The sequence below is a fragment of the Dromaius novaehollandiae genome, chromosome 1 (assembly GCF_036370855.1).
Source record: "Dromaius novaehollandiae isolate bDroNov1 chromosome 1, bDroNov1.hap1, whole genome shotgun sequence".
In the NCBI taxonomy this organism is placed as follows: Eukaryota; Metazoa; Chordata; class Aves; order Casuariiformes; family Dromaiidae; genus Dromaius; species Dromaius novaehollandiae.
This window is the reverse complement of record NC_088098.1, coordinates 161914035-161933321: the sequence shown is the minus strand read 5'-3', so window position 1 is coordinate 161933321 and position 19287 is coordinate 161914035. Positions and strand designations below refer to the sequence as shown.

General features: G+C 41.0%; 1 protein-coding gene across 2 annotated transcripts in view; it reads right to left on the bottom strand.

The window, feature by feature from the left end:
* STK24 (serine/threonine kinase 24) overlaps window positions 1-18771 on the bottom strand; it is a 63728-nt gene extending 44957 nt beyond the window's left edge. The window contains exon 1 of one of the 2 annotated variants that reach the window (XM_064504548.1): window positions 18748-18771. Coding sequence is in view for 1 of the 2 variants with exons in the window: in XM_026119416.2 (XP_025975201.1) it covers window positions 17988-18029 (42 nt within the window). In the remaining variant the exon portion in view is untranslated. Of the gene's footprint in view, window positions 1-17987; window positions 18287-18747 lie in introns of those variants that run through there. The other variant, XM_026119416.2, reaches the window with a different exon arrangement.
* Window positions 18772-19287: the final 516 nt, after the last annotated feature.

The window sequence follows — 19287 nt, the reverse complement described above, 5'->3', positions numbered from 1 at the left end:
TCTCTGGACTCAGAGAGTCACAAGCTATCTGGCCTTCAAAATATCTGAGTACACTCCCACCTCTAATACTTTAAAGTAAGCTGCAAGAGATCACAGTTTTCAGATGTCAATCCAAGAATAGACCTTTAGTGAGATCAGTCCCAAGAAAAACACTCTTCTAAGCATACTGTAAGATTTCACAGCCCCAAGGAGTTCCTCCTGATTTAAGTCTTATTAAACATCTTCTATCTGAAGTCAATTCCAGGAAACAAAATGACATAAGGTTTCATCACCCTTTTGTCATTACAGAGAACAGCCAAGCCATCAACAGACCCAAATCCCTTCCACAAAACAAATTTGTTCCTCCTCTAATTGTAATGTAACGAGAATTAAATAATATAGCAAGCTAATATATCTCCCACTTGGAAATCAAGCCAGGGTGCTTCACATTTTCCAGCAAATGAAGTTATCTTCAGCCACATAGTAACATCTCCAGGCACTTCCAGGAGTATCATCTATAAGAGAGTATAAATGCACAAAAACAGGCACGAAATCCAGCAGGGTTGTAGTGGTTTGTCCTCATGTCCCACAGAATGCTCCCTTATCAATGTTCAAAATGCAGATATATCTCAGAATTCTTGATCAACAAAAAAAACCCCTAATAATTACATCAGATTTTTTTCCCTTGAGGAAGACAATTATGGATCTATGCATTCATATACCATGTTAGCATTTGAGATGACATGGCTGCAAAGAGCTGCTGGGGATGCCTAATCCATCCACACAGGCCTTCTAGTTCCATTCACTAGCCACAGGAATCTAAGCATTACATCATTACAAAGTTATCTGGGTAACTCACAAACTGATCCCAGTCACAGTTGCCTGAAAAATTCTGTGTTCCACCTCCAGAGAGGCTAAAAATGCAGCACTGCTTAGAATCACAGCGTACCACAAATGTTCATACGAACAAAAATTAGAAGAGTAAGAGGGCTACTTGCCAGCAGCTCTTTAAGATCTATGGGCTATATGTATTCATTCCCTACTCTCCTTTTTCCCCTCAATCCCTGAAACACCTATTACAGTCATGTAACAAGGCCCACAATCATGGCACCACCATCTTCAAAGATTTGCAGAACTCTCTCAGGGTTTTTTTGTTTGTTTTTTGTAAACAAAGTATCAAGCACTCCGGATTCTAGTATTAGGCTGATGGTTTTATAAAAAACAGCAGGAGACTTATTTCCCAGTCATTTTGTGTTAATAATTCCAAAAAAGCAGAGAAGACTGTTCCTGGATGTCCTGGGAAGCAGGAAAGAACTGTTCCTACATGATTTTTTTAATCAACATTTTGTAGCAGTTTTGCAAAATGACTGGTTCAATAATATCTGGTCTTATTATTTTCCTTTTCCTTCCCAAATCAGAGCTTTTGTAAAATCATTTCTTAATTTTAAAATTTAAAAAGTTACCATTCCTGAACATTCTTCTGAGCAAGAGGATGTAGTAGCTGTTTACAAGAGAGCTCCACTACCTTGTGAGAAGGGTGAAATTCTCTTCCCAGGAAAGGAGGTGTTTGAAGTGAGAGCCTTAAACTTCTGGAAATATATGTTTCTGGAAAACTACCAGTCTCTCTAATAACCTGCCCTATTTCAGAAAAGACAGGTTAGGCCTCCAGATTCATAATGCACTACTTGAATCCATAGTTACAAGAGTGACGGATTCCCATTTATTTTTCCAAGGTAACACCTGAAAAGGATTCTCCCCAATTGCTGCTTTGTTTTGTTTTTGTAATTGCTGCTTTGTTTTGTTTTTGTAATGACTTCCAAAAGAGTCAAAATAAATAGCTTCATAAATATTCTTTCTATTTGGCTGTACAGAACACAAGGAAAATATTTTCCATGGATTCTGTCACTACTGTTTTGCTGACTTTATGCAAGTTTTTATTAAGCATATAGCATTTTCTGGCTAACATTAGAATTAAGAGAACTGATAAAAACAGCCTTCCTGTAACTAAGCAGTCCGAATATGGCTGGCAGCTGCAGAACAGAATAGCAACATCCGCCGCAAAAGGATAATGATAATCATCTTGTTTGATAAGGTGCTAGATTCTCTACCACTAAAACATTTCCTTCAAAGCATGTCACAAAATACATACTTGGGCAAAACAGAAACAAATTCTGGAATCTACCTCCTCCTAATTCTCTGCATTTCCAATTCATGAACTCACAGCCTGCTGCAAAGGTTCTTTACAATGATTCCTACTGCTGAACACCTTGCACTTGGTGATATTTTTGGTGATTGAAATCTTCAAGGTCATCTAGTTCTTCAGTAATGGCCTAATACGCTTGCGTATAAGGGGACCTTTAAATTTTGAGTCATCAGCAAATTTTAACAGCATGCATTGACTTTTCTTATGCTAAGTTAACTTTCCAATGATGAACAGTCAAGAACAATACTGGAGAAAACAGCAGTATCATCCACTCTGACATCAACTGTCAGTACTCCCCTCTATAGCTAGTGCTATACATGGCTGACTTATTTCCATGAATCCCTAATTCTTATCAGTTCCCCTATAGCTCAGCAGAAAATCATACTGAAATTCAAACTAGTCAGATTAAATAAGCACTTCTAACTTTATTCATTCTGACCTAAGAGATGGTTTTAACTAAATGAGTCTTTTTCTCCATCTCCTTCCAGTTTTTATTTCTAATCTCTGCTCATGAGGGGCTATTCATCTAGTTAACTTTTTAACCCTTTTCTACCATTTTTTTCTCTTTCACTTACAGGAATCACAAGCCATCTCCATGTTCAGGGCCTCGAGCTTATTAGCACAACTGTTTTCACTCACAGATCTCTAATTTCTCTGTCTGCTCTTCTGAAATAGGCAATCATCATTCAAGACCTCCTTTTGTATACCTTTCCATTTTACCAATTCAGCTTCCAGTCAGTCAGCCCAAAACTATTATCAGCAGTTTTTATGAAATCCTCACTCTCTATCCAGATCAAACCCAAAATACCGCCATTTCTAACAAATTCAGAGATTCCTGGTGAATATAAAATACCACATGGTGAATTGGCTTGTGGTTGCTGATGATTACACCTGTCTGCTACCATTGTCAGGAGCCAGTATGGAGAGGTTCAAAACACACTCTTCTTCACACACATGCACATAAACCTGGTACACACTCCCACAAGATGCTGCAGATGATGAACTCTATGAACTTCTTAAGGACTGGAGAAACTAATGGAAAAAATTGAAAAAAAAAAATCCAAGGTAATCACTTTTGACTCTGGAAATCCTTAAAATTTATCACAAGCTGCGGAAGTATGCAACAGAAATATCACAAGTGCCCTATTCTTACACTTTGTCTTAGATATCCAGCAATGACCACCACCAAAGACGGGCCTACGATCTAACCTTTTCAGCTGATACGTTTTAAATTATTTGTGTCCAAGGCAGAACTTCAAAGTCAAACTAAATTTCTTCCTTGTATTTCATTACTATGTAGTGCTTAATCCTTATTCTCTAAACACAGTTATAAACCAATAAACCATATTAAGATGGCTAACCAGAAGCTTAATAATTTACATTATGTATAATAGTGGAGTCAATGGGTTTTATAGCACAAAATTAAAAACTCTTGAAATTAGAGAGGAAAGTTAAGGCCGCTGCAACTAGAGGAATTGTTTTCCTTGTGTCTTCCTTTGCCCCATAACTGCAAGTCACCACACCTCCACATTCTAAACTAGAAACTGAGACTTCTTTCAACTGATAGAAACAAAAGATTTAAAAGGAAAAAAGAAAAAAAAAAAAAGCACAACATTGCTTCTGAGGACACCACTACAGGCCTTCTCACTGTTAATGTGTATGATGATTACTGGGTGTTACGTTCACAAAACAAACATCAACCTACTAAAATGAGCTTCAGATGATTACAACAGAAACACTGACTGCATCACATATATCCATCAGAAGTTACTGATCAAATTCGGACTTTTTCTTAAGTTAGATGGGTAACCTACCACACAAGGGAATGAAACAATTTTTATATTCTACAGAAAGGCGTATCAACCTCTTACCCAAACTTTTGTACTACTGGCATCATATAACAAAAGATACACAAATACATCTGTTTAAAACAGAAAGGGGGTACACAAAACATCTGACGACAGCACCTGGAGGAAGTGGCAAGCGACAGCTGCAGAAGACTCCCTCCTACAGGGGATGGAGACCCCTGGACCTGCCATCCTGATCTGCTGTCTAAGGCAGTGTGGTGCTTGCCAGGGACTTGGATCCAGGATATTGTGGAGCAACTGCTGAGGCTTGTCCAGCCCTTGGACCTTATCCCTGCTACTCTTCCATGTGGGCACCAATGATAAAGCCGGGGGAAACTTGGAGTTTATCAAGCATGACTACATGGCTCTAGATGTGAAGGCCAAGGGCATGTGGGCCCAGCTGATTTTCTCCTCCATCCTACCCATGGTGGGGGAAGGGTTCGAGGAGGAGTGGGCCAACAACTGTTTGTATAGCTGGCGTCAACAACAGGGATTCGATTTTTATGACCAGGAGACCATCTTTCAGGATCAAAAACTGCTAGGAAGAGACAGGATCCAATGGCCATGGAGGGCAAAAGCCAACCTGGTGAAAATAACTCTAAACTAGGAAGAACAGGGATGGAGATGATGATCCACAATCAAATTAGGAAGTGGTAGACCAGGCTAGCAACCAAAGGGAGCAGGATGATGGGAATAAGCAAAACCTTGTAATCAGCAAAAGAGAGCTGAAGGGGCCCCAACTCAAGCTTATGCACACAAATAAGGAAGCATGAAGAAGAAAGCAAGCTCTAAGGTGGAAGCCCTCTTACCTTTTCTGGGAAATTAGCATGACTGAGTGCCCCTCAAGTCCCTGAGCACTAATGCATGCAGGATGGGGAACAAGCAGGAAGAATTAGAGGTCTGCATGCAGTTGCAGGGCTACAGTCTCATTGAGATCACAGAAAGATGTGAAGGGACTGCTCACACGACTGCAGTACTGCAGTGGATGGTTACAGGCTCTTCAGGGAGGACAGCCAAGAAGGCAAGGAGAGGGAGCTGCCCTTTATTTAAGAGGGCACAGAATGCACAGAGCTTTGCTGAGGGATAGATGGTGAGGCAGTTGAGAGCTCACCGGTCAGTGTTAGCAGGCAGACCAGCATGGGCAGTGTTGCTGGGAGTGTCTGCTACAGACCACGTGATCAGGAAGGAGCAGACAAGGTCTTCTTCAGACAGAGGTAAGAAACCTCATGTGCACAGGCCATGGTCCTCCCAGGGGACTTTAATTACCCTGATATCTGCTGGAGAGAAAAAACAGCACAGCACAAGCAATCCAGCAGGTTTCTGGAGTGTACTGATAACTTTCTAACACAAGTAATCAAGGAATCGACAAGGGAAGAACCTCTAGCTGGACCTCCTTCTCACAAACAAGGAAGAATTCATTGGGAATGTGAAAGTTGGGGTCAGCCCTGGCTGCAACAATCATAAGATGGTGAAGTTCAGAATCCTGAGAGGAGGGAACAAGGCAAATAGCAGGATCACAACCCCAAACTCCAGAAGAGCAGACTTCGGCTTGCTCAGGAACCTGCTTGGAAGAATCCTAGGGAAGACAATCCTGGAGAGAAGAGGGGTCCAGGAGAGCCAGTTCGTCTTCAAGAATCACCTCCCGCAAGCTCAAGAATGGTCCATCCAGCGTGCAGGAAAGCAAGCAAAACCAGCAGGAGGCCTGCATGGATGAACAAGATGCTCCTGAGTAAATCAAGCATAAAAAAGGAAGTATACAAGAGGTAAAAGCAGGGGCAGGTGACCCAGAAGGAATAAAGAGACATTGTCCGTGCATGCAGGGATGAGGTTAGGAAAGCCAAAGACCATCTGGAGTTGAATCTGGCAAGGGACATGAAGGACAACAAGAAGGGATTCTACAAGTACATAAGCAGCAAAAGAAAAAAAAAAAGACTAGGGAAAATGTGGGCCTGCCGCTGAAGGGGAATGAGGACCTGTTAACAAAAAGAAATGGAAAAGGCCAAGGTACTGAATGCCTTTTTCATTTTTTCTTTACTAGTCAGACTTGCCTTCAAGAATCCAAGGTCCTAGAGACCAGCAGGAACGTCTGGAGCAAGGAAGACTTATCTTCAATGGAGGAGGATCACATTAGGGAACATTTAAACCTAGACATACATGAACTGTAGGTCCTGACAGTATGTACCCACAAGTGCCGAGGGAGCTGGTCAATGTCATTGTGAGGCCACTCTCGGTTATCTTTGAAAGGTCATATTCATCGGGGGAGGTTCCTGAGGATGGAAAGAAAGCAAATGTCATTCCTATCTTCAAGAAGGGCAAGAAGGAGGATCCAGGGAATTGCAGGTGAGTCAGCCTCATCTCGATCCCTGAGAAGGTGATGGAGGAACTATCTTGGAAACCATTTCCAGACACTTGAAGGAAAAGAAGGTGATCAGGAGTAATTAGCATGGAATCAGGAAGGGAAAGTCTTGCCTGACCAACTTGATAGCCTTCTATGATGAGATGACTGGCTCAGTGGATGAAGGCAGAGCAGCAGATGTTGTTTATCTTGACTTCAGCAGGACTTTGGAGATCATCTCCCATAACGTCCTCACAGAAGAAGTAGTACAGGCTAGGTAAGTTGACAGTGAGGTGGACTGAAACCTGGCTGAACTGCTGGGCTCAAAGGGTTACAATCAGCAGCACCAAGTCCAGCTAGAGGCCAGCTACTACTGGTACGCCCCCAAGGGTCAATACTCGGGCTAGTCCTGTTAAACATCTTCTTTCAAAACCTGGATGATGGAATAGAATGCACCCTCAGCAAGTCTGCAGATGATACAAAACTGGGAGGAGTGGCTGATATGCCAAATGGTTGTGCTGATATTCAGAGGCACCTCAACAAGGTGAAAAAATAGGCCAACAGGAAGCTCATAAACTTCAAATGGAAATGCAAAGTCCTGGCCTCTGGAAAGGAATAACCCCATGCACCAAGACATGCTGGGGACTGACCTACTGGAAAGTGGTTTTGCAGAAGGACCTGGGGGTCCTGGTGGACAACAAATTGCCAGCATGCACTCTTGTGGCAAAGAAGGCCAGCAGCGTCCTGGGCTGTATTAGGAAGAGTGTCGCCAGAAGGTCAAGGGAGGCAGTCCTTCCTCTCTACTCAGCACTGGTGAAACCACTGAAGTACTGTGTCCAGTTCTGGGATCCCCCATATAAGACACAACTATAGTAGAGTAGAGTCCAGTGAAGGGCCACAAAGCTGATTAAGGGATGGGAGCATCTAACACAAGAGGAGAGGCTGAGACAGCTGAGACTGTTTAGCCTGGAGAAGGCTTGTTGGGGGGGGGGGGCAGGGAATCTTATGAATGTGTATAAATAATTCCTGCTGGAAGGGAGTAAAGACGAAAGAGCCAGACACTTCTTAGTGGTACTCAGTGAAAAGGACAAGAGGCTGTGAGCCCAAAACTGAAATACAGAAAATTCTATTTAAATGCAAGAAAAAAAAAAATTAACTGTAATGGTGGTCAAATAGTGGAACGGGTTGCCCAGGCAGGTTGTGCAGAGTCCCCATCCTTGGAGATACTTAAAATCTGACTGGATACAGTTCTGAGCAACCTGCTCTAGTTGACTCTGCTTTGCATAGGGCACTGGACCACACACTCTCCATGGATCCCTTCCAACTTCAACTATTCTGTGATACGCTATTTCTGTCACACCAAGAATTATTTTTATTGCCAAAGATTCAAATGGAACAAGAAAGGGAATAAAATCAACCTAGTGTTACAGTAGGAAAACAGAGATAAAAGAAGCTCCTAGAAAGGCAGAAAGTTCCTCACAATATTTATTCAGATTATGTCCAATGAGAATTTAATTCACACAATTCTTTTAACTCAAAGCAACACTATAGATTGAAATTGTAAACACAGTTAACTGAAAGTACTGTTTTTTAGTGTCAGAAGCATTTAACAGAAATAATTCTAGGAGTTTAACTAATTCACTGGTTACAGCTTTCCATGTCACATTCTGTGCTAATTCACCATGGCTTATGCATTGGTATAGCCAGTAGTCAAACATGCTTGAATTTTTGTTTCAGCGATAGCGCCTTAAACTTTCAGTACTCAATCTCCTCTTAGTAAGGACTAACTTAACTGAAACATGTTATCAGTTAGCCTAATCTTACAAACTGACAGGAAGAAAGAGTAGCCCTGAGTATTTTAGCAGTTACGCATAGCAACAAAAGTGACATAGCATATCCATTCTTTCTTTCTAATAGGACCAAGTAGTATTTAACATTGGCAAGAATAAGACTGTTCCATACTTATTTTCAGCCACACAACAAATACAGTGCACAAACACATGAATATCTTTTCAGAACAGGCACTGTTGCTGTATATTGTTCCTTTATTTTAAATTAACTTATACAAAGACCCACCAACAGAAATCTAGCAGACAAGTTGATCCAAGCCATTTTCTCAAGTCTAGCCAAAAAGCCAGTCAAATGTAAACAGCTAGCATGTTTGATGTCACCATTCTTCACACAGCATTCTATTTCAGGAGCAGCACTATAAAGGCTTTCCTATATCATCATTAACAATCTCTCAAAAAAGATTTTTAACCCATTCACCTCGACATAGACAAGTATTAAGCAGGTTTAATTTTTACTTCTACCTCCACAAAGCTAGCTGCACAAGCAGTAGCATTAGCAATGTATTTTAAATCAGTTAAAATGCACAAAATCAGTTCATTCAGACCTCTCACAGAGCCTGGACTATCGAAGTGGAATAACAACACCACCACCACAAAAACAAAAACATATGCTTAAATAAAAGAGTTTCAAAACATCAGGAACAACTACTTCCAGGAAAGGGAAGCCCCAATTCTTGCTCCCCAGCACCTTCCTTTCCTCTGAAGTCAGTAACAGTTTTGCTTTCAGAGATATACACACACACACACCATATATGAATAACTGATAAAATATACAGCACAACTTCCTGTAGCTGGTGAGAAACTGAAATATGACAGAGGCAGAATGCAGAAGATAAACTGCTCAGTGTTACTCAATTGTATCAAGCCCTACCTACATTTTCTAAGAGCTGGCCATTAACCCAAAAGGACAAAACATATTAAGTACTTGGATTTATAGTGTGGAATTAACAAGAAACAAGAAATGAACAACATATAAATGGAAACAGCCCAACCACAAGGAAATGCTGACAATCAGCAGATACAAGGAAATGCTGACAATTAGCAGATACGAGACATGTAATGGAGTGGCTAATTCTTCATGCAAAGTAAACACTAATCAGTTTTAAATTTAAAAAAAAAAAAAAGCTTTAACATTTAAACCAAACTGAACTTCCACTTTTATTTATACATAATAATATAAATCCAGCTCAGCTAGGATAGCCACCTTATACTTATCATAAAGAGCAACAACCAATTTAATGAAGGGTGCCAAGACTAGCATGAAAGAGTTTGTCTGTACTATCATGGCGTAAGACTATGATCCAGTTAATTCACTGGTAATTCGTTAAAGATCAAAAAAGCCAACAGCAATTGTTACCTCCTTTTATTCTTAAAACACACATTTTCCACATTCCTCATTTTCTATCTTCAATACTATAATTACTCGTTTATGACATACACTACCATAACAAAATTGTTCTTCCTGGGGAAGAAATGCAACCAGTGGAAAAAACTAACAATAAGTTAACTATCATAACAACAAATGACCTGAATCTCCAAAACATGTTTCCAAATTCCCAGTGAACTAACATCATTTCTTGGGCCTAAAGTCCCCCGCAAAAGTCACAACTTAAAGCTATAATATTTTTGATTCAGAAAGCTATTTAATGTACAGTGTTAAGCATTCAATGCCAAAATTAATAGTTAACCAACCAAGGCCTGCTTTTTACAAGTCTTCACAAAGAACATATCCCAATTAAACAAACAGAATTTCTAAATACCATCTCAAGCTCTTCATTTTTTTAAACACGATGTAGCTGAAAACTTTCATAACCTGTAACTGACTTCTCCTTCCTTCCATCCACCATACTTTTAAAAAGTATATTGCTGCAATTGAAAAATCTGTCCGTGCCTTGAGCACAGAACTAAAACAAATGAATATTATTAGTAGACTACACAGCAGCAAAACCAAAAATGTATTTTAGACACCAAGAAGGGAAAAACAACTAAGGAAAAGAGTACCAAACAGCACTTCTTGGAAAAATGTCTTTCACTCATTCCCACTTGCTAAAAAGATCAATCATCTACAAGGACTGTAAAAATCACCTTTAATATGCTAAGTTGTTCTTTATTCACAGAAAGTAGTGACTCTTTGTGCAAATTCCCACCACTAGGATGAATGGCCAAATAAATAACAGTAATGAGAAGCATTTAGATATGATGTCGCATTAATACTAATTGAGGAAAAGAGGGAAAAAAAGAATGAGTTTTAGGATCTACAGCACTCTCAGAATTAGAGGGGAGATCCTTGACTCATCCTCTCATTTGACAAGAAAATTCAAATGTTTGTTTCTCAAGAAACTGCCTAACAGCACTACTAAAAAAAAGATTAGGAGAGTACAAGCATTCCCAGAATTTTCCTGTTTCAAGCATCAATTTCTATACAGTTACACAGTAGAATGCTATTAATTTTATACTAATATACAAACAACACATAGAACAGCATGATGCCTGTGTAACATAAACATTTAATTATTCTCAGATCTGTTCTTGTTCACTAAGAGGGAATGATTCCACACATAAATACTTCCAGTAAACAAAGTAAGTATTAGAATATGAAGGCCATTCCACTACAAAAAGACTGTCTATTCAATACATCTCTTCAAAAGTAAACTAGATTTATCTGATTTTAGACCTAAGCATCCTAAACAGGAGTTTGGTTCCAGATAATACAACAAAGCTTAAAGTACACTTTTAAAAAAAATTACGGATTCTACTTGCAACAACTAGCTTGGAAATGCCACCACCGCCTTGTACTGATGATGGCACAAAGCTTAATTAGGCATAAAACCCAAATGCATCAGCTTAAGAGAATTTTCAACTTTGTCAAAATAAAATTGCTACATTCACAGTCAAATTTCTCTGTACCAAAAAAATTGAATATGGAATCTGAAGACCATCATAAAAATAGTCTTTCCCCATAGGGAAAGGGAGAGTGATTTAATGATGGGTTAGGAAATCCCAGAATAACATTGTTCTGGAACTGTTCTCATGGAGCATAGAGTCATTTTATTATTTATTTTTTCTTGTTATGAGAACAAGAAGTAAAATTATTTTATTTATTGAAGTTTTCCTTCCACATCTAAAATTCAATACATTAAAGTGATGCTTCCCAATGTATCATCTCTGTTATTAACTATCAGGTCCATACATATGCATGGAATAATTAACAGATTCCCCTAATCAACATATGCACACAGATGAACTCAAAGTCCTCAATTTTAAGAGTTCACAAGTAAAATAGGTTTTGATTATATAGGTGCCTCCATACCAATGATCACTTTTATCCACACATAATTACAGTTAATTAAATAGGGCTCCACCAATGCAGGTAGGTATATCAGAGTAAAAGTAATCACTGGATCAAATCATTATGGTATGCAGTATTCAATATTTCATGCCATGTTGACTCTATCAGTATTTGGTACTTTGCCCCCAGGACAGGGAGCATGAAAAGGATTTAAATACAATTTTAAACGTAGCCAATTTCCTATCTCAGAAACACAGAAAACACCACTGTGTAAAAGTCACTGCCAAAGGCGTATATACCACTCATATCACAAGCCCCAATATTTAAATACATGTACTTCATCAGCAGTTCTTTTTGTTTCTCCAGGAACAACGATGACGGTTGATTAAAAGGGGCCTACTCAAAAATTAAACTGGGACCTTGTCACAACATCTGACTACCCTGACTGGTCTATGAGGATACATAAAAAATACAGCTGCCACAAGCCGTATCTGCTTACCTGCTGAGAAAGTCCACCTCATAGAAACACTTTTTTCCTGTTCAGAGGCTGTTGACACTATCAGTGAGACAACAGTAAAACAGACTGGTGAATGCTGACATTCCTCATGTGATAACTGACAACAACAACCAGCTATCTTGGATGTGACTGATACCAGAGCAGAGATGCAAAACTGGATTTTATAAGCTCATCCTTCCAAAACAAGAGCAACTTTTCTTGCTTTGTGAGTCACCAGAAAAACTTCTATATAAACATATAAAATTAAATATCAGCCTGTAAAGCACATCTAAAATGGATAGCTCCAAAATCAAAGAAGAGCTGAAAAATCCTAACACAGAGATTCAGGAAAAAGAGGATTCACTATTGTCCTTATACCAAAAGATGTCCTAATAAATCCTTCAGCTATTCACCAGGTGATAAGATTAATCCAAAAAAGTGACAGATTGAATATCTCGGACTGCTCTCCAAAGACAGAGCAGTCTATATATTAGAGTTAGTTACTAGTTATTCTTGTTATAATGGAAAAGATCCTACAAAGGCCACAGAAGAAAAAAGAACAAAGCCTAAAGATCAAAAAAGCATAAGCATTACTGCTGTCATTTTAACTGTACAGTCTCCAAATTACACCACTAAGATTTAATAATATTATCAAAATTGGAGCTTCACCTTGCAAAAATGACTTCCTTGGAAGTTAGGTAAATCACACCACCAGGAAACCATTCACAGAAGTGCATCCAGAGGAAACCAACTCTAATACATCCACAGATGCTTAATAGCAAGATTTTGGGGGTGTAAGAGAAACAAAAGCTCAGTATCTATGTATTTCGTAGAAGTTGCTATAGCTGATTTACCAGCACTGGAACTGCTCATGCTGGTAAGAGTTGACTTCTCCAGAACAACAACTCCAGACTTCTATTGCATAGTCCTGACATAGCGTTTTACCTGCAGGGCCATGAGATGCCAGCTCTATTTTCATAAAGATGAAAACTCTTCTGCCCTTGCACCCAAGGACTGAGCTTATAATATACCACAGAATCTTGACATCTTCCCTGTCATCCTGGATGTTTTAGAACAGATCAGCCATGATCTCAACTGTCCGAGGAACTACTGAATAATTAAGTGCTCAAAGTTACTGCACAGTATTTATTAAACTATAACTTAAACAGTAAGCACAAACTCTTAAAAAAATAGAACTGGGGAGAAGTAATCTACACACATGCTGCAGATGACACAGAGAAGAGGCAGCAGAGGCTACATGACCTTTTTAGTATCTTTAAATGAACCACCCAATGATTGCAGCTACCAAAGACAGAACAGTAACACACAGAGCTCACACACAAGATAGTTACAACACTTTCTTGTAAGGAGAATATGTTATAATAAGGAAGACAGTAATATATATAATATGCAAGAACAAAAAAACAGACATGCTAGATTAGAACAAATGTCCATCTAGGCCAGTACAGTCTCCTACAGTGGCCAAAAGCAAACAACTAGGGAAGAGCATAAGAAAAGGCAAGTAAATAGCAGTACTTCCCAAAATGCTCTTCCTACAGGTTTACAGTTCAGACACTTCCTGAGCCAGAACTGGTGCCTTTTTACTTAACAGCCCTCAGTGGATTTCTTCTCAAGTTGCCGCCTAAATCTAGTCAAACTATTAACATAAACAGCAAGATGGTGTGAACTTCAATTCTTTTTTACATTTTGGATGAAGAACCACTCCTGACACCTGCTAGCTTTATTTGATGCCTCTTAGCTCTTGTACTGGAAGAGACGAAGAACAATGAATAAATTGCCACATAAACATTACTATTGTTACTAAAAAATAGAAAGGGAGGAAGATATAGAGAAAAAAAGAAAGTTTATCACATACAAGAAGTTTTGGCTAAAGACGATGAAATTTAAAAAGCACCTTAGGAATTTTAAGAAGCTGACATATGCGCACACCTGAAAACACAAGTAAACCCTTCCAGAAAATATATTTTTGGAAAAGAGTAGAGTTCAGGGCATTTGGGGGTTTGACTTTTTTCTCTTCAGGAGACGAAAACAGGAAAAAGAAAGGAACACAGAAGAATCATTCCTAGCCTGTAGTTCTGCAGTCCATCAGTGTCAGTGTTCATTATGCCATGGAAGCACATTTGAAAATCTTTTTCACCTCTATTACAGAAGCACTTAGAAGCATCAGTCATATCTAGATCCTATCTAACTGTGGCACCTTACTGCCTGAATACAACTACCAAAAGGGAAAACCTGCTGTGGCTTTTCTCACTTCTCTGGTATCTAAAGTTGGTGGATCCATTTCTCTCTCCTCAAAAGGAATTTAAAGTAGTCTTATTATGATTACCATAATATATGGCACATATTTAAAGTAAGCTAATAAAATCTATTCCACACAGCTGGGTAAAAATACCCAACTGCTTTTCTAGTTCTAAAACTTCAGGGAAAAAAAAAGTGCAAACAAATCAAATGTGGCTTAACCCAAAAATCTTTTTAAGTTGGGGGAAGGGAGGGAAAAGACATTTAATCACTACTAATTTTAGCATTTTATTCTTGAAGATTATATTGAAACTGGCTGCTGCCACATATCTGACAGCTTGACGTACTATGGTACTGTGTTCTGCAGCTTCATTCCTTAAGCTTTCCTCTGCCAGCCTGTGTTTCCTGAGCTTTTTGGTCCAACACACCCTAATAAGCTTCAAAATATATTACAGTTCACCAAGTACCCTTACCATAAACTTAGATAACATTTTGTTATTTAGAATGGCTCCATATGGGAGCTATAGAAGCTTACCACGGCCTTGAACTGCAAGGTAGTCCAAAAAAAACATTTTTACAGGTCATACACACTTTTTCCTGAGCCAACCTTACAGAAATCTCACACATTTCAGACGAACATGCATTTTTCACAGGTCCGTGGTGAAGCATAAAGATGGAAGACAACACACATTCAGTTTAGTAATGGTACACCTTCATGCCACAGGCTCTAACTCCTTTCTACGCATGGAAAGCCATTAAAACAAGGACAGTATATGTTTTGAGTCCAAATTTATTTGCATGGATAAAAATTTAGGTCAAAATCCAACTCTGTTTCAATTCAGGTTGAAACATGCCCATTTCACAGCAGACAGTGGATCTCAGGTTTTGACAGCCTTCCAGCACCATCCTACACTTCCTCCACAGTTTTTCATTCCTTTGGCTTACTCTATATCTACTCACTTTTTATGCATTGCCCTTTAAGCACTGATCAGATAGTTGTTCAGAAAGAAATATATGAATCCTTCATTCCTCTGTTCTATTTATGCACTACTCTGCCCAGACCAAACAGCATAACAAAGCATTGTCCTAGCATGTGATTTTTGGGGGGGTCAAGAAGCTACTCTTGTTTACACTAGGATACTGAATGCCATCTTATATAAGTACAGCAAAAAAATATCAGAGAAAGTTGTATAACTTGTCACTGACATTGCTTACAGCATTTGTTGCAAAATCTGGTAGGCGGTGAGGAGGGATCACAGTACAGAAAGAAAAGATAGTCCTGTGATTTAGGCAATTTAAGTATATTCCAGAGAAATGAGTTCTGTTCCTCTCTCTGCTACATAATGAAAAGGCACAAACCATAAACATTGCTTTACTTAAGTAGATGTGACAAATTATATGTACCTTACTGTACACAGTTTGAGCACTTATCTGCAAATAAAGTTAAAGAGAATCATGTACTGAAAACCAAGCACTATAAAATTGTGTATGCTCTGGCAGAGTGGGAACAGATCTAGACATTTTGAACTGGTCATGAAAATTAACAAGCAGTTTTCACATTACCAACCTTAAACTTTATGCATCTACCTATTTATACGTTTTGGGGTTTTTTACATAGTTGCTAACGTTCATAAACACTCAATAACTCACTCAATAATACAGTAAAAATTCATGAAAAAAATACTGTGCTGAATAAAAAAAGATTTGAAGTAAACCTCCAAATTATACGGACTAACAAAAAAACATGGAATATCTACCCATTTAGTACAGCTAACAGTATTACAAATTAAATAATAAATAATAAGCCAAGAAAACCCAGGTCTTTTGAGAGATCAGGCAACCACATACAAAAGCACTGCATGCAAACTGCAGGAATAACCTTCACTCTATTCCCCAACGTCTCCAGATCCAACTTTTTTAATTCAAAAATATTACAGATTCTGTTTGTTAAAAAAAATAGCGTTATTGGTTCTAAAGTAGTCTAAAAAAATGTAACATTAATCTTGCCCTAAACATAGCAACAAACTGTTACTTCTCTGTCTTTGGAGATCAACAAACTGCTTGCATTTGGAAGGTGAACTTGAACACTCAACATAGTGACACATACACACACTTAGAAGTTCAGAGTGAGGGCCTACGTACTTGTAAGGCATCCAGTAGTATATACCTGAGTGTTGACATAACCATTCAACATGTTACTGAAGTTTCTCAAGAAACACATTTTTCTTGTTGCTTCTATGATTCAAACTTTAGAACATTTAAGCAGTTCATTTTCCATTAAATTTCTTCTGAAAGTGTCCGTATCTTTCAAATAATACATAAGGGGTGATTCTAAGGATATTTGCAGATGAATAGCTTTGCAGTGTACAGAGAAGCTGAGAATTCTCCAGGGTAGAGGGAAAAGTAGAGTGAGAATACAAAGAATTTGAAGAGGAAAAAAGACATTATGCAGGTAGCAATATAGATCATTTCAAACCGACTCTTAACTATTACTTGTCCATCTTCCTCTCAGTTTGTGGGAAATACAGTAGTTATGCTGAATAACACACAAATGTAACATTTTAAGTTCAAATCCTCGGGCTATACAAGGATAGAAGATTCATGAATTAGAATTTGATTCACGGGAGAATGATCCAAAGTCAATCAATGTTTAAACCAAATGAAGCACAAAAACTTTTAACCCACAAGATAATTTGAGAAAAACTCTGTCACATTCACAAGTGTTTCTTTGGGGGACTGGGGAGGGTGTGCATGGGGAGGTGTCCAATAAAATGTGGAAAACATTACAATAACACACAAATACCAATGACCTTAAGGTTCTTCTGGCAGTAGTTTGTTATTGTATTTGGATTTAAAAAAAAAAAAGAGACAAGGAAGAAAAGCCAGTGTAGTCACCACAAAAACACACCAGTTATTAAAAAAATACAGTTACAACACAAAAACAGCAAATCCCATTGTATAACACCTACAGCTAACCAACTCTTACAGCTGAACACAGAAGCCAAATATAATCTCCAAACATCCACCTCCAACAGCACTCCCACTAGCCAGTACTATAGAGATGGGCACTGCAGCACGCGCTGAAGGTCAACATTTTCGGGCCCTGTTTTTACGTATAGGGAGCATGTTTTTCCTAGCCACGTCAAAATAACGGGACTGAAAATTGTCTATAAAGACAAGTTCCATTTCATGAATTAAAACACCGAGGCAGAACTACTGGACGGGGGGGATAAAACAAGCACCCCTCTCCTCCACACACTTCCATCAAAACGGCGGCTATTAAGGAATGAGAAAGGGAGGGATTCACCAAGCAGAAAGACCTTGTTATGCGTTATGTGAAGTGCTGACAGCACATTTTGTTTCCAGGGGTTACGAGATCCGGCTCCTCCCCGCCTCCCCCTCCCCAAGACCGAGTCAGAGTGAAGAGGCAATTTTTCCCCTCGCCTCGTCCCTCCAGCCTGAGGGCACCCCCTTACCTCCACGCACCACGCCCGCCCGCCCGCCCTTCCCCCAACCCCGGCACCCCCCCGCCCTTCCTTCCCCCTTCCCCCCCACCGAGCCCCGCCGGTTCTCGGCGGACAGCACGGGAAGGGACATAGGGATGGAGCCCTGGCTCCCTCCTCTCCCCCGCCGTGGGTGCGTGTCCGTGCCTGCCCTCGGGACGGGGGGAGGGGAGCGCCCCAACGCCCGCGGGGCACAGAGCGGGAGAGCAGGGCGGCCGGTGCTCACCTGCATCCCCGGCAGGCCCGTCTGCACGGGGGAGTGAGCCATGGCGGCGGCGACCGAGAGCGGGGGGAGCCGAGTCTCCTCAGGCGGCTCCAGGGGACGGGGCTGAGCTCATCGCACACACACACTCCTCCTCCTCCTCTTTCTTCTTCTTCTCTCCCTTCCCCCGTGCGTGCGGGGGGGCGGGCGGTGGGAAAGGGGCTGTCCCAAGCGCGGGCTCTGCTGGCCCCGTCACGGATGCAACGGCTGCCTCCTCATCCCCCCTCCTCCTCCTCCTCCTCCTCCCCTCCCCCCCCCCCCGCGCCGCGCGCAGGGCGGCCGTTACGAGGCTGGTCGCGCAGAGCCCCGCCGCGGCACGATGACAAACCGGGCGGGGAGCGCCGGCGCGCGCCCGCCCCGCCTCCCCGACGCGCCTACCTGCGCGCGCTGCCGCGCCCGCTCCCCCTCACCCACCCACCCCGCCGCCGCCGCCGCCGCCGCCGCCGCCCCGCGCGCGCCCAACGGAACCAACGGAACTAACGGCCGCGGGCCGGAGCCGCGAGAGGACGAAGCGCCTGGAGGCCTGGCGTACGTAAGCGCGGCGTAACGAGAACCGCCGCCCCAGGCCTGAGTCTTCTCGGCACCTACGGCGCTCCCTGCCCTCATACGGGAATACGAGCCGCCAGCGGCCCCCCCCCCCCGCCGCGAGCTGGAGTTGCATCATCTTCGGGGCTAAAAGCTTCGGCTGCCGCCGGCGTGCTTGCTTCATACCGTAGCGCCGTACCTGTGCCGCGGCCTTTGGGGTTTGAGGGGATTTTTTTTTCACCTTTTCGGTGGAGATCACACACGCAACCCGAAGACCTGCTTCTCCTTTCCCACAGTCTAAATCAAGAGCAACTTCCTGCCTGTCAGTGAAACAGAACAGGTGAAACGGGATGAGAGTCAGGCTCAGAGGCTGCACGCTTAAAATAAAGAAACCGGAGTGAGATGATAGATCAAGATGGCAGAAACTCTAGACATTTTCTGGTATGCCCTTTTCCTCCCTCCCCTGCACTTGGACGCTTTAAGAAAGGTCACAGTAATGCTATAGCCCTACTGAGGTATATGGTTTCAGGAAGCACTTGACTTCCTGTCAGAAGTTGCAAAAGCACTAAACCAAAATGATAGTCATGATGTTGTTGCAATGCTTCTTAAATGGGAAGAGAAAGGGCCGGCAGTCAAGGTCTCCCCACTCATTAGAAGTCCTAGACCCATTTTAAACCCTTAAGAATGTGTAAATATTTTATTTCTCATGACTGGCCAATTTAAACTGAGGTTCAAGAGT